Raw genomic sequence first — 13,256 nt, 5'->3', positions numbered from 1 at the left:
AAAGGTACAATTGATTTTGGCTTATTTTACTCATCATCCAACAATTTCAAGCTTGTAGGATATAGCGACAGTGATTGGGCTGGAGATATGGATGATAGAAAGAGCACTACAGGGTTCGTGTTCTTCATAGGAGACACTGCTTTCACTTGGATGTCAAAGAAACAACCAATTGTCACTCTTTCTATTTGCGAAGCAGAGTACGTGGCTGCAACCTCATGTGTTTGTCATGCAATTTGACTTTGAAATCTATTAAAGGAGTTAAGCTTACCATACGAAGAGGCGATTAAGATTTGTATTGATAACAAGTCTGCAATCGCGCTAGCAAAGAATCCTGTTTTCCACGATAGAAGCAAGTACATTGATATGCGTTATCACTACATCAGAGAATGCATCGAAAGAAGGGAGATACAAGCGCAGTATGTGAAGTCTCAAGACCAAGTTGCAGATATTTTTACCAAGCCACTGAAGAGTGAAGACTTTATTAAAATGAGAAGTTTGCTTGGAGTCACAAAATCAAGTTTAAGAGGGGGTGTTGAAATATAAACTTGGTTTTAGTTGTTTAAATAAAGCTTAATTTCTATAAGCTTATTCTAGAATATGTGGTAGGTATGAAATTATTGTGTAGTAGGTGTGGTAGGTGTGGTAGGTGTTGAATTATTGTGTGGTAAGTGTAGAATTATGTGTAACCATTGGATTGTAATTGTGGTGACACAATCCTAGCCATAGGAGGTGCCACTAGTATAAATAGGGGTGGAGTCTTTGAGTTTGTATCAAGCCAAGTAAAGGTGATAAATAAGAGTGAAGCTTCTTCCATAAGTTGTGTTTTTAGCCTTTGTCATTTCCTAAAAGTTTCTCCATTCCAACAGACTTTATAGGAACTGAACGACGGTTTGCCGGAGGGAGATGAGCTACAAGATCAATAAACAGTGGGGAGCCTGGAAAAGGGTTTGCTGAAATAGAAATTATCGATGGGGAGGTGGGAGCCGTCTGTCACGTGAGGAAGGAGGAAGAGGTTGGTTGTGGGTTTTGACGTGAGATAGATGAGAACGGGAAGGAGGTGAGGGGATTATTGTTTTCACATTAGTTGGGCTTCTAGATAGACTAAATAAGGAAAAGGAGCTGGATAGTTTGTGTTCGCGAAGAGGGGAGCAACCAGTTTGCGAGGTGGACGGAGTTACGTTCTGTGGTGGTTTGGAGACTGGAGTTGCGAGGAGTTGTTCGGGTGAGGTGGAAGACGGCTGGCTAGAGAAGTTGATGTGTGGTTTGAGAAGAGATGTTCGAGAAAAGGTGTTTCTCTTGAGGAGCAGAGAATGGGAGAGGAATGGAGAGATTAGAGCGTGGGATCTAGGATAGATAAGATTTAGCGTGCATGAGAGGGAATGAGGGAGATGGGTCTAGGTAGGATATTATTATTTTTTATTTTCTTATTATTTTTAAGTGAGGGCATATGCCCCCATTGGAAGTGTGGAGGTGGATTCATGTGCACAAAAGAGAAGTGGTGGCTTGAGCTGAATTAATTAAACAAAAAATACATTATATTATTTTTTCTTAATTTAGATTTCTCAATTTGGGTGACACCGACAAATGCACGAAAACTTGGCAATATGAGTATCTTCTTCAGGGAAGTTGACATTTGGGACGTGCCTCGCTCAATCTCTTTTGCGATCGAAGGCCGTTTGGGTAACTTCATCGATGAACCGAGCAATTTGGGTTCAAACTATGTACGTTGCTTCAGGGGTTTGTCGCTTACATCATATTTGGTCCTTTCAACTGTGGAATATCTCCATTTAGTCAATTTTGTATTTTTGATGCTCCCGTTTAATCAAATTTACAATTTGATGATATTTTGGGTGGTTTTTGAATGTGCTCGTGACATTTTTTATATTTGATTGTGCAACGCGATATTCATCATTCATCAGTCCTCTTGTATGCAATATTCTCGGCTCGTGAATTATATATGTAGGTCAATAAATGCCCCCCAATCAATATGGTGCACATTTGAAGTGGATCATGTTTGTTGTAAATTAGTGTCCCTGTTGATTTTTAAGGCATCGATCTCCTAGCACTTTAACTTGTAGGTTTGTATTGTCGTAGGTCTTCTTTTGATGCATTTGTCAGTAGCATGCAAATGGAGGCATCTAAACTAAAAGGGAAAAATTAAAATGATATTTTTTTTTCAAATTGCTTTTTCTTCCTATTCAAGATGCCGCTTCTTTTTTGTGTCAATGCATCTTCCTCCACACCATCTAATGGAAGCATGTCATGCCACTTAAAAATAATAATATCCTATTTGGATTCAATTACCTCATTCCCTCTCACGCACGGTAACTCTCGTCTCTCCCAGATCAGACTCTTCGATCTCTCCATTCCTCTCCTGTTTTCCCTTCTCCTTAAACGGACCAACCTTTCTTCATTTCTTTTGAAACCACATATAAATTCCATTCCTCTCCTGTTCTCCCTTCTCCTTTCACCAGAATAATCTTCGCAAGTCTAGCCTCCAAATCACCACCAAACGTAACTCTGTCCACCTCATAGACCGGTTGCTCCCCTCTTCGTGAACACAAGCTATTTTGCTCCTCTTCCTCATTCAGACCATTTCGTAGCTCAGCTCTCGTGAGAACGCAACCCCCTCACCTCCTTCCCGTTCTCATATATCTCACGCTAAATCCCGTAGTCTGCCTTCCTCCTTAATGCTACAGATAGCTCCCACCTCCCCATTGCCAATTTCTACTTCAACAAACTTTTCACCGGGCTCCCCACAACTATATTGTTCTTGCAGCTCATCTCCTTATGGCGACCCAAATCGTAAATATGTTGTTCTTTCCTTTGTCGTTCAATTCTCAATATCTCATCACCAGCTCAACCCCTTCCCTCGTCTCATTTCTCCCTCTCATTTGTTGCACTTCAACTGTTGAGCCGCAAGCACTCCTCACCCCTCCTTTGTACTACATCTCTGTTGAGAAAATTAGGGCGAAGAAAAAAAGGAATCAACACAAATCCAGAAGAACACAAAGATTTAACAAGGTTCGGCAAAGATAACCTACGTCCTCGGGAGCAGGGGAGCAGAGCGGTGGTTTTCTTTTAATTCCAGAAAAGAGTACAAAATAGAATATATGATACTCCCTAGGGTTACAAACAAGCATATATATAGCCCTGGAGTAAACCCTGAAGTACAATATACAATTACAAAATTATCTACAATTACAAAGTTATCTTTGTACCGTACTGCGGGGCGTTGACCCCGCACCCCCAACCCACGTAACGAATTTCCCCCAATTGGACAGATTCTTCCACTTCGCTCTGCTTCGTTCCAGCATTTGTCCCTTATATGGTATATGAGTCATATCATAACAAATCTTCACCTTGGCGAATATCCAGTCCCTTAAAAGAAATACATCATGGAGTTTCTTACAGACTGAAGTGGGTTGGGTCACCATGCTTCTCTAGCAACTGCAAACATTCAACTCCAAGCAATGCAAGAACTTGTTGATAGTAGCTGGCTTGGCTCCATTTTCATTAGTATGAACCTTTTGCAGCAATATCTCACCAGAAGCAATCAATTCTCTGATCTTGTGATACCTGACATCAATATGCTTGGTTCTCGCTTGGTACACCAGGTTCTTAGCCAAATAAATAGTACTCTAACTGTCACAATGCAACTGAACTCCACCTTGCTTAACGCCAGTTCCTTTATTACCCAACAAGTCATAAGGTTTCTTTCGCAGCTTAAGCTACTGTCATGCACTCAGCTTCAGTTATAAATAATGCCACAATAGACTGAATTGTTGATTTCCAACATATAGGCCCTCCACCAAGAGTAAACACATACCTAATTGTAGACCTTTTGTCATCCAAATCCATCCAAATCACCTGTATAGTCTACCTGTATAGTCTGAATCAACGTACCTCACAACTGAAGGATCATCGCTGCTGATAAGAGGAGCACAAGAGACCAAGTCTTCATGACCCAATTTGCTATGAGGTTTTACATTGGTGCGTCTCTTTCTATCTTTTGCTAGATTATAATTCTGCAGATCATCTGGAATGGAATCACCAGACATTGGATTTGAACCTTCAACTCTCTCAGTTATTTTTCAATGTTGTTCTAAATACATCTGCACTGCATCTGAACTGAAACTATTCTCTGACACTTTGTCTTGATTCTACTGGAACATAGACTGTTCATCAAAAACTGCATCTCTACTGATCACCATTTTCTTTGCAATAGGATCCCAAAACTTTTATACTTTCACACCTTTCTTGTAACCCAGAAAGATGCACTTATTGGATTTTGCATCAAGTTTTGATATTTCATCTCCAGGTACATTCACATAAGCAGGACTACAAAAAATTTGTAAATAATCGAAATTAACTAGATTACATGTCAATGTCTTTTCTGCGACCTTGCCACCTAATATAGCCCAAGGTGATCTATTGATGAGATAACATGTCATATTCACAGCCTCTACCCAGAAACTCTTATGAAGTCCTGCATTTAGTCTCAATCTGTTTTTAGTCTCAAGCATATTGCCCTTTCAGTTAAGGACATGTTCATCCTTTCTGTCACACCATTCTGCTGTGGTGACTTGCGTACTGAAAAATGTCTCTGAATCTCATGCTCCTCACAGAACTTCTGCCTCAATCTCATGCTCCTCACAGAACTTCTGAAACTGTGAATCTGTGTACTCCGTGTCATTATCAGATCTTAAATAGTTGATCTTTTTGTCAGTTTGATTCTCCACCTCAGCTTTTCACAGTTTGAATTTGAAGAATATTTCAGATTTCTTCCTGGAGAAATCATCAATAAATGTAACAAAATACAGAGATCTTCCCAATGACGATTCCCTAGTAGGGCCCCATACATCAGAATACACAATCAATAATCTCTTCAGGTTTGTGTTTTCCAGTCATAAAACTGACTTTAGTCTGTTTTCCAAGAACATAGAACTTACAAAGATCGAGCTTGCAGCTTTAACACCATGCAACAGGTTTCTTCTATGCAATTTTGTCATCCCACGTTTACTAAAATGACCCAGACGCATATGTCATAGCTTTTGTACTATCATCATCTGACTCCACAGAACGAACTTCACTTACAATTTGTAGATATTACCAGCAGTTAACTTTTCTTTCATCACAGTCAGTGCACCCTTAAGGTTTCTTCTATGCAATTTTGTCATCCCACGTTCACTAAAATGACCCAGACGCATATGTCATAGCTTTTGTACTATCATCATCTGACTCCACAGAACGAACTTCACTTACAATTTGTAGATATTACCAGCAGTTAACTTTCCCTTCATCACAGTTAGTGCACCCTTAACAATTCTAATAGTTTCCCTATTCTCATTTGACTTATGAATAAAACCATTTATATGTAAATTACCTATGGAAATCAAATTCTTTTTTCAGATTTGGAATATGCTTCATCACAGTTAGTGCACCCTTAACAATTCTAATAGTTTCCCTATTCTCATTTGACTTATGAATAAAACCATTTATATGTAAATTACCTATGGAAATCAAATTCTTTTTTCAGATTTGGAATATGTCTGACATCATATAATATTTTAACAGTGTCATTATACATCTGAATTATGACTTCACCAATAACAACAATATTGCAGCATCTATCATCACCTAAATAGACTGAGTCAGGATTAGTTAACTTGTATAAAGTAAACCACTCCCTATTAGATGTTATGTGATAAGAGCGTCATGTATCAATAATCCATGCATCCCTGAACTGAGTTGATGAAACTGAAAGCATATCGTCATCACTTCAATCTGAATTGTCACTCTGCACCACATTTATAAACTTCGTAAACTTCGACGATGCATCATCACGTTTCTCATCAGTCTGCTTCTTCAGATTTGGACAATCTCTCTTCATATAACCCGACTCCTTGCACTTTTAGCAATGAAATGTTTTTTTGTCTTTAGACTTTGATCTGGAGTTTAGTCTTCCAGAACCCTCATTCTCTTTCTTCCTTCCACGATCCTGATTACCCTTAACATATAAACTGTCGCCATGAGTGTTTTCTCTTGAATTCTGCTTCCGTTGGTTTTGAGCTAACAAGTTGTAGTAATCTCATCAACTTTGATAGTTTCTTTCTCATATGTCAAAGTAGTCACCAAGTGTTCATAAGAAGAAGGCAATGAACACAACAAAATCATTGTTCGGTCTTCTTTCTCAATACTCACATCAAGCCGTGATAAATCTGTGATTATTTGATTGATGTCATTAACATGTTGCGCCAGATCAAAACCTTCTTGCATCTTCAGCCCATACAGCTTTTGTTTCAGATACAATTTATTCGTCAGAGAATTATACATAAATTGAGTTTTCAATTTCTTTTATACCTCTCCTGGAGATTTCAGACTCACCACGTGATACATAACCTCATCTGCCAAACATTAACGTATGGTTGCTGTCACTCGTTGCAATTCTTCCCAATCTTCATCCTTCATGGCATCTGGTTTCGTTACCCACAAAGCCTTTAAGATTCTCTGTTGCGCTAACAGATTTTTTACCCTTGTTTGCCACAATCTGAAGTTACCAGCTCCATTGAACTTCACCACCTCGAATTTCGCACCAGAAATTATCATCTGAAAACTAATCCTGCAACAAATTCTTCTACAAATTCCTTCATGATCTTTCCCCTGTTCCTTGCCTTTTTCGCGTCCTGAAAATTCTCTGCGTCCACCGAGAATTTCCTCTTTCGCAGCAAGAATTTCTCTTCTTGATTCGCGATTCACAGAAGAATCCCTTGGGAGCCAATGCTTGTGTCGAACTACTTCCTGAATCCTTTACTGAAATGGCTCACAGAGCCGCCACACGATATTTAGCCTATCGCGGAAGAAGAAGCAAGCGCTGAATTCCACTGCAACACAGTCCGAACTGTCGCGAACCCTTGCTGAAGCCTTTCGTCAAATTCGTCGAGAGCCCTCGTCGTCGAAGGACCCCTTCGCAAACTCCTGTAATTCGTCGAACTTTGCTCGCAAACCGTCCTGCGATACTGTGTCGAACGCCTCTATTTGCCTCCTAAAGCTTCTCCGCCTCCTGTCGCGATCCAAGCCACAGAAGCAGTGCCAAATTCGCCGAGACCCGTCGCTGAACTTCTCGAAACCCGTCGCCGAACCCAAGTCGCAGGCTGAACAACTCGCGAAAATCGAAGCTCTTCGTCTGTTCTCGCACCTAATCGTCGAACTCCTTAAGCGCCACCATCAAATCTTCTTCTTACATCAAAATTTTTCTTCACTGTCCTACAACCTCGCTCTAATACCACTTGTTGAGAAAATTAGGGCGAAGAAAAACAGGAATCGACGAATCGACACAAAAATCGACACAAATCCAGAAGAACACAAAGATTTAACGAGGTTTGGCAAAGATGCCTACGTCCTCGGGAGTAGAGCGGTGGATTCCTTTCAATTTCAGAAAAGAGTACAGAATAGAATATGAGATACTCCCTAGGGTTATAAGCAAGCATATATATATAGCCATGGAGTAAACTTTGAAGTACAATATGTAATTACAAAATTACTCATGTACCGTACCATGGGGCGTTGCCCCCGCACACCCAACCCACGTAACGAAACTCCCCCGATTGGACAGATTATTCTGCTCCGCTCCGCTTCATTCCAACATCTGTCCCTTATATGATATATGAGTCAACCATAACAAATCTCCACCTTGAATAACACTCTCAAAAGCTTTCATAGCCTTCTCCACTCGCCTGCACCACTCGTGCCGAGAACCTTTGCTTGAGCAAAACTCCCCACTGCTCACCAGTTCCTTCTCCCTGCTGTAAGATCACAAACAATCCACTTCAACCAAAAGCAAGTATGCAGTTTTGTATAAATAAATATATGTGCGGAGTATGAATCAATTAAAAGCTTTTTGTAGGAATTAAAATTTATATTCTTACAATTTTGCGAAGTGACATGCTCGATTCTAGATTCCGTAGAGTTTGAAGTTGTCATTTTGCTGTTTGGTGAGAAGAGTTTGAGAATAAATTTTGTTTAACATGTATGTGTGTGCATATGTATATGGATTTATTACAGGGAGGGAGGTTGAGCTTGTATTGAGAGATTTGTACAAGTTCACTGCTTCACCATCGTTGATTAGCATATATGTATAAAATGTGATATTTCTCAACTCCTAAAGTCGGTTGTATCGTGTTTGATGTGATGGGTGGAACTCGTATACTCACGGTGGAAGAGCAGCAACGGGTTTGTAAGCTGCTAGCCGTGGGTCTATCTACGATTAGGGCTGTAAAAAAAGCTCGTTGCTCACGAATAGCTCATGTTCAACACGTTAAGTCGCTCGTGTTCGGCTCGTTTGTTTGTTAAGTAAACGAGCCGAACACGAATAATTTTTTTAAGCTCGAATTATAAACGAGCCGAGCACGAAAAACTTTGTTTGTTCGTGTTTGGCTCGTTTTAGCTTGAAATAAAAAAAAAATCATATAATTATGTATATAATAATATATTTTATATATTATTTATATCTAAGTTTAAATCATAGCAGCTCGTGTGGTAAATAGATTTAGTTCAGGATTGAATCCAATACTCTACATCTATTTTTTTAGTTAATTTTAACGAACCAATTTTGAGCCAAACACAAACACACTGTTCACGAGTCAATTTCAAACACGAGCAATTTTGAACGAGCCGAACACGAACCATGCCTGAGGTCGCTCGAGCTCGGCTCATTTACAGCCCTATCTACGAGTAGGAGAGTGGCGATATGGTTAGAGATGGGTGTTGTAGCGGAAATATGAGAATATCAAGAAAAACTGAATGAGAGGGAGATCTTTGTGATGCATGAATGGGAGAGAGAGGAGACGAAGCATGTCATTGCCCTTGATTTGCATCAATCATCTTCATTTCACACACGAATGATTTTTGTATTTCTTATACATTCAGAACCCAAACAGTAAGAGAGCAGTCTATTTTGCGATCGGAAGGCATCTAAGCAACATCGACGGTTGTCAAGATCTTGGTCCAATAGGCTGAGTTGAAGTCATACCGTAATGAGCTGGGTCTAATAAGCTAGACTTAATAGACTATTACATGTGTTGTTAGAATCCAATAGGCTTATTTGAAATTATGCCATAATGAGTTGACCTAATAGAATACGCAAAATAGTAGAGATCGCATCTTGTTTTTGTGGAGATCATCATCAATATTATTGTTTTTACCCTTAAAGTTATCTAGGAAATGAGAATTAAGAATCAATATGCGTGAATCAGATTCTGAATGAACACAAACATTTAGATTTGCATCATGTGAGCTTAAAAAATTCATGTCCCGGACTCCCTTGAAACATGAGAGTTTTATAGTGGGTTATTGGTCAAATTTTAAGAAGGCATATCAGAATTGTAGATAATACACTATCCAAAGTTTTTATCCTCATTTTGCGAACATTTTTTTTTTCTTATTTGGGTTTCGCGTGAGTTATGGTGTGGGAGATGAGCAAAGCTAGTGATAAAATTTGAGGTATTTTGTGTGAGGTGCTGCCTTAGGTAGTGGGTCTAGGATCGAGGTCGAAGAGGAGATGAAGATCAACAGTGTGAAAGTAAGAAGGACAGCGAGAGGAGCAATGTTGTTCGGTTTTGAAGCTGCTAGCAGTGGGTCAATCTTCGAATAGGAGAGTGGTGATAGGGTTAGAGATGTGTGTTGTAGCGGAAAGATTAGAATTGCAAGAAAGAACGAATGAGAAGGCAGATCTCTGTGATGCATGAATGGGAGAGAGGAGACAAAGCTTGTCAATTCCCTCGATTTGCATCAATCATCTTTGTTTCATACACAAATTATTTTGTATTCGTATTCATGCAACACATAAACAGTAAGAGTGCAAAGTCAATTTTGCGATCGGAAGGCATCTAAGCGACATGAGGTTGAGGTCGCTTGTGGAGAGTTTAACACATCACATGGTAGTCCTGAAGATCAATGATTTTGTTGTGGAATTTTGTGCAAAAATACAAATCCTGAGGACTAGCAATGAGACCATAATCCCTAATTCTCACAAGAAATACCATATCTTTTTTATGATGCAAATCATTATTACATGTAAGGTGGTCATATTGTGAACCTCAAATGTTTTTTTGCATTTTAGTATTACTGGTCATTTCTCTTGAGCTAACTTCAATGGCTTAATAAGGATTTCCCATTTGAATGGAGGATCTTTACTCCATGCCTTCTTTTAAGCGCTTAAGACTAAAATTGTGTTTATCTAACCACCTCAATTTTTTTCCTTGATAGGAACAACAAAGATTAAACACCTTGATGACAACATTGATGCACTACTGGTGAGGCTCACAGAGGAAGACATGGAAGACATTTCTAGTGCTGTGTCCATTGATGAGGTGGCGGGTGATAGGATCTATGGGCATTTAGTCCCACATTCTTGGAAATTTGCCGATACACCTATGAAGGAAAACAATTTATCTGCCTGAACAGTTGGATTGTTTATCAGTTGTGATTTACTTTTCTCTTGATCCTCTAGGTTTACTTCTTTTTTCTGTTTATGATTAAGATCAGCTACCTTACCAATTGTCTAAGGGCTTTTGTGTAGCTTCTTCATTTCAAGTCATTAATATGACCATATTTGACACATACAGAATGCATAATAAATAGCTGGAGATAGGGTGGGCAGTGATTGAGTCAAGACAGCTTGTAGCCAGCTCAGTCATGACTTTACTAATAGCTCATGAGCTGAGCTTGATGATCTAAGAAGTCAAATTTGAGGTAGCTCTAGCTTAACTTTGCAGATTGTGAGGATGTTTTAAAAGTATTACAATTGTAAGATTCAAGTAAATGATTTTAAAAACTTCAAAAATTACTTGCTCTGATATGCCAAAAAAAAACTTCATTATTTTTTAAATCATTTTATTACTCGAATTGCTTGGATTGGATTCATCTTCTTGTTCATAACAAACACGTTAGTTTGTGAGTGAGCTCCAGCTTCTCAATTTCAATTGATTATTCAAATTGAAGCTCAACACATAAAATTGAATGCATTCATCATCTAGAGTTTTGTTACTGCAATCACTGAGAAGTTGCCATTCTATCTTTCCAGTTTTAATTAAAATGTGATGCTGATCTTTTTTCGTTTTCTTTTTGGATGAATTTATGAAATCAATTTTTTTTTTATTATTGGAGTTGAGCTCTCAAATCTTTTGGATCAATCTTAAGGAAAACTATCAAAGCAGATAGGTGGAGTCAGCTGATTTGAATGAACAAATAAAGGCAGCTTCATTCGTTCAGAGTGTCGCAGACTCACAATCCCTTAGGTCCGTGTTAGGATGTAAAATAAAATGAGGTAAATTTGTTCAATTTATTTATGGAAGATTTACTTACCACTCAATTCCTATGTATTTACACATCTACCTATTAACCTTCAATTTTTACAGTTATGTCATCTTACCCATACATGTAAAAATGTATTTCAATTTTTTAAAGTTGAAAGTGCTAATTTTGATGTGATATGAAAGATTTGGGTGGTATAAATATAAAAAGTAAAAGGTTAGGTGTTGAATATGTAAAAGGTTGGGTGGAATGGGGTGGACCCCCCTTTATTTATTTATTTTGCTAGGTGTTGAATATGTAAATACATAGGAATGGGGTGGACCCCCCTTTATTTATTTATTTTGAATATTTAAAATTGGGAAATTTACATACATACCACACAATTCATATGTATTTACTTAGCTAACATATAAAGTTTGATATTTACGCTTAACAACATTTCGGTGTCATAAGCCTATGCATTGAAAGATGTATTTTACTTTTAAAAAGATAGCAAAGGTGATATTTTGTATGTGATGTTAAAGATTTGAGTCTTAAGCATGTAAATATGAATAATGTTTACTTATTGAATCTCTTAATAATTAAGAATTGCTTATCGCATGATCCGCACCTTTTCTGTGGCGCAGCTACTCATGGGTAAATCTACTGAAAGCTGCTTTTTCTACTGCCCTCTTTTGTTTTGTGGGAATTTATTACTACTTTCTTCTCCAGTTAAATTTTAATACAGTGAAGAATTCTTTTGTTTTTTACATTCTATCTTGTATTCTTTTCATGCTAACGGTTCTCTTTTTCCATTCCCTTGACTTCTACTTTATTTCTTTATGTGTTATTGTTCGTAGGTGGGGTTGTGTTATGCATGCACGCTTAGCCTTTTAGCCAAACTTTGGAGCTGATTAACCTTTACAGATCTGAAGATACCACATCTTATTGGCTGTCAAATATTTCTCAATCCAAGAGCCAAGAATTCATCATGCATCTTGGATCCATTGAACTAGAAAGGACTGCTGCTGCCATCATCACTTTAGTGTTAGGAAAACGAAAGTATGTGATTTCAAACTTGTTTCAAATTTATGCTAAATACATTTCATGGATGAATTTGAGTTTTAAGTAATTAAAGCTCATTTTCGGTAAATGTTGAACATCAATATGCATTTTTTGTATTTTTTATGTTGGATATGTTGTGCCGTCAAGTTGGAATACTCTAATCCTTCATTTTCTTTCACTTTTATTGCGTTATATGGGTTGTCAATTTCAAAAATTTATATGATGTTTGCAGACATAATAGCAGTTACGGACTAAATAGTAGAAACTGGTGGGGGTAACTTATCAAGGGAAATTATTGTTGATGTCCTGAGCATTTATATACCACTGAATTCTTATCAATCTACATACCATAACAACAAGTAGTAGTCTTTATTCCACTAAGTGGGTTCTATTTACAAATAAAAAATCAAAATTTTTGCATTTATTTGCCTAACACCTTAACCTGTGGATCGCATCAAAAATATCATTACCATCAACTTATTTGATGAAATACATATTTTTCATGCAAATCTTTGATTTGATATAAAAGCTTGGAATTTTGGAAAAAGGGGGGGAGAATTAAGAGTTGGAGTTCCAAGAGAGGAAGGAGCATACTGCTTTTGGCGGTCTGATTGTGAAAGGAAAGGGAATAAAGAAGAAAGGAAAAGGGAAGTCAGAGCAGTCTTTCTTAGCAGGCAAATAGTAATGTGTTGTACTCTTAACGCTGCAGGCCTCCTCTACTTTCCAAAAGCCAACCAAGGATGCCTCGTCTCTTTAGCTGTGAGCCCTTCTTCTCTCCCTCCTGCATTTTGACTACTCTTTGCATGAATATTCACAAGCAACTTAGTTTCACCTTTCATACAAGTTGTAGGATGCGCACATGGATTCCTCCACATGTTTTTGTCATATATATATATGTA

The 13,256-nt window shown here is 38.1% G+C and overlaps 2 protein-coding genes across 3 annotated transcripts in view; one reads left to right on the top strand and one right to left on the bottom strand.

Annotated features, from left to right (window-relative positions):
- The window catches only part of LOC110018357 (probable aldo-keto reductase 1), a 48,559-nt gene extending 36,064 nt beyond the window's left edge, over positions 1–12,495 (top strand). Inside the window, exons 7-10 of one of the 2 annotated variants that reach the window (XR_002293352.1) lie at positions 10,267–10,510; positions 10,626–10,752; positions 11,167–11,326; positions 12,153–12,495. Coding sequence is in view for 1 of the 2 variants with exons in the window: in XM_020715645.1 (XP_020571304.1) it covers positions 10,267–10,460 (194 nt within the window). In the remaining variant the exon portion in view is untranslated. The other variant, XM_020715645.1, reaches the window with a different exon arrangement.
- LOC110018355 (protease 2) overlaps positions 1–13,256 on the bottom strand; it is a 176,673-nt gene that overhangs the window by 142,020 nt on the left and 21,397 nt on the right. The window lies entirely within an intron of this gene.

The sequence above is a fragment of the Phalaenopsis equestris genome, unplaced genomic scaffold, assembly GCF_001263595.1.
Source record: "Phalaenopsis equestris unplaced genomic scaffold, ASM126359v1 Scaffold000016, whole genome shotgun sequence".
In the NCBI taxonomy this organism is placed as follows: domain Eukaryota; kingdom Viridiplantae; phylum Streptophyta; class Magnoliopsida; order Asparagales; family Orchidaceae; genus Phalaenopsis; species Phalaenopsis equestris.
Note: the sequence above shows the minus strand (reverse complement) of the source record. Positions and strands in the feature narration are given on the sequence as shown.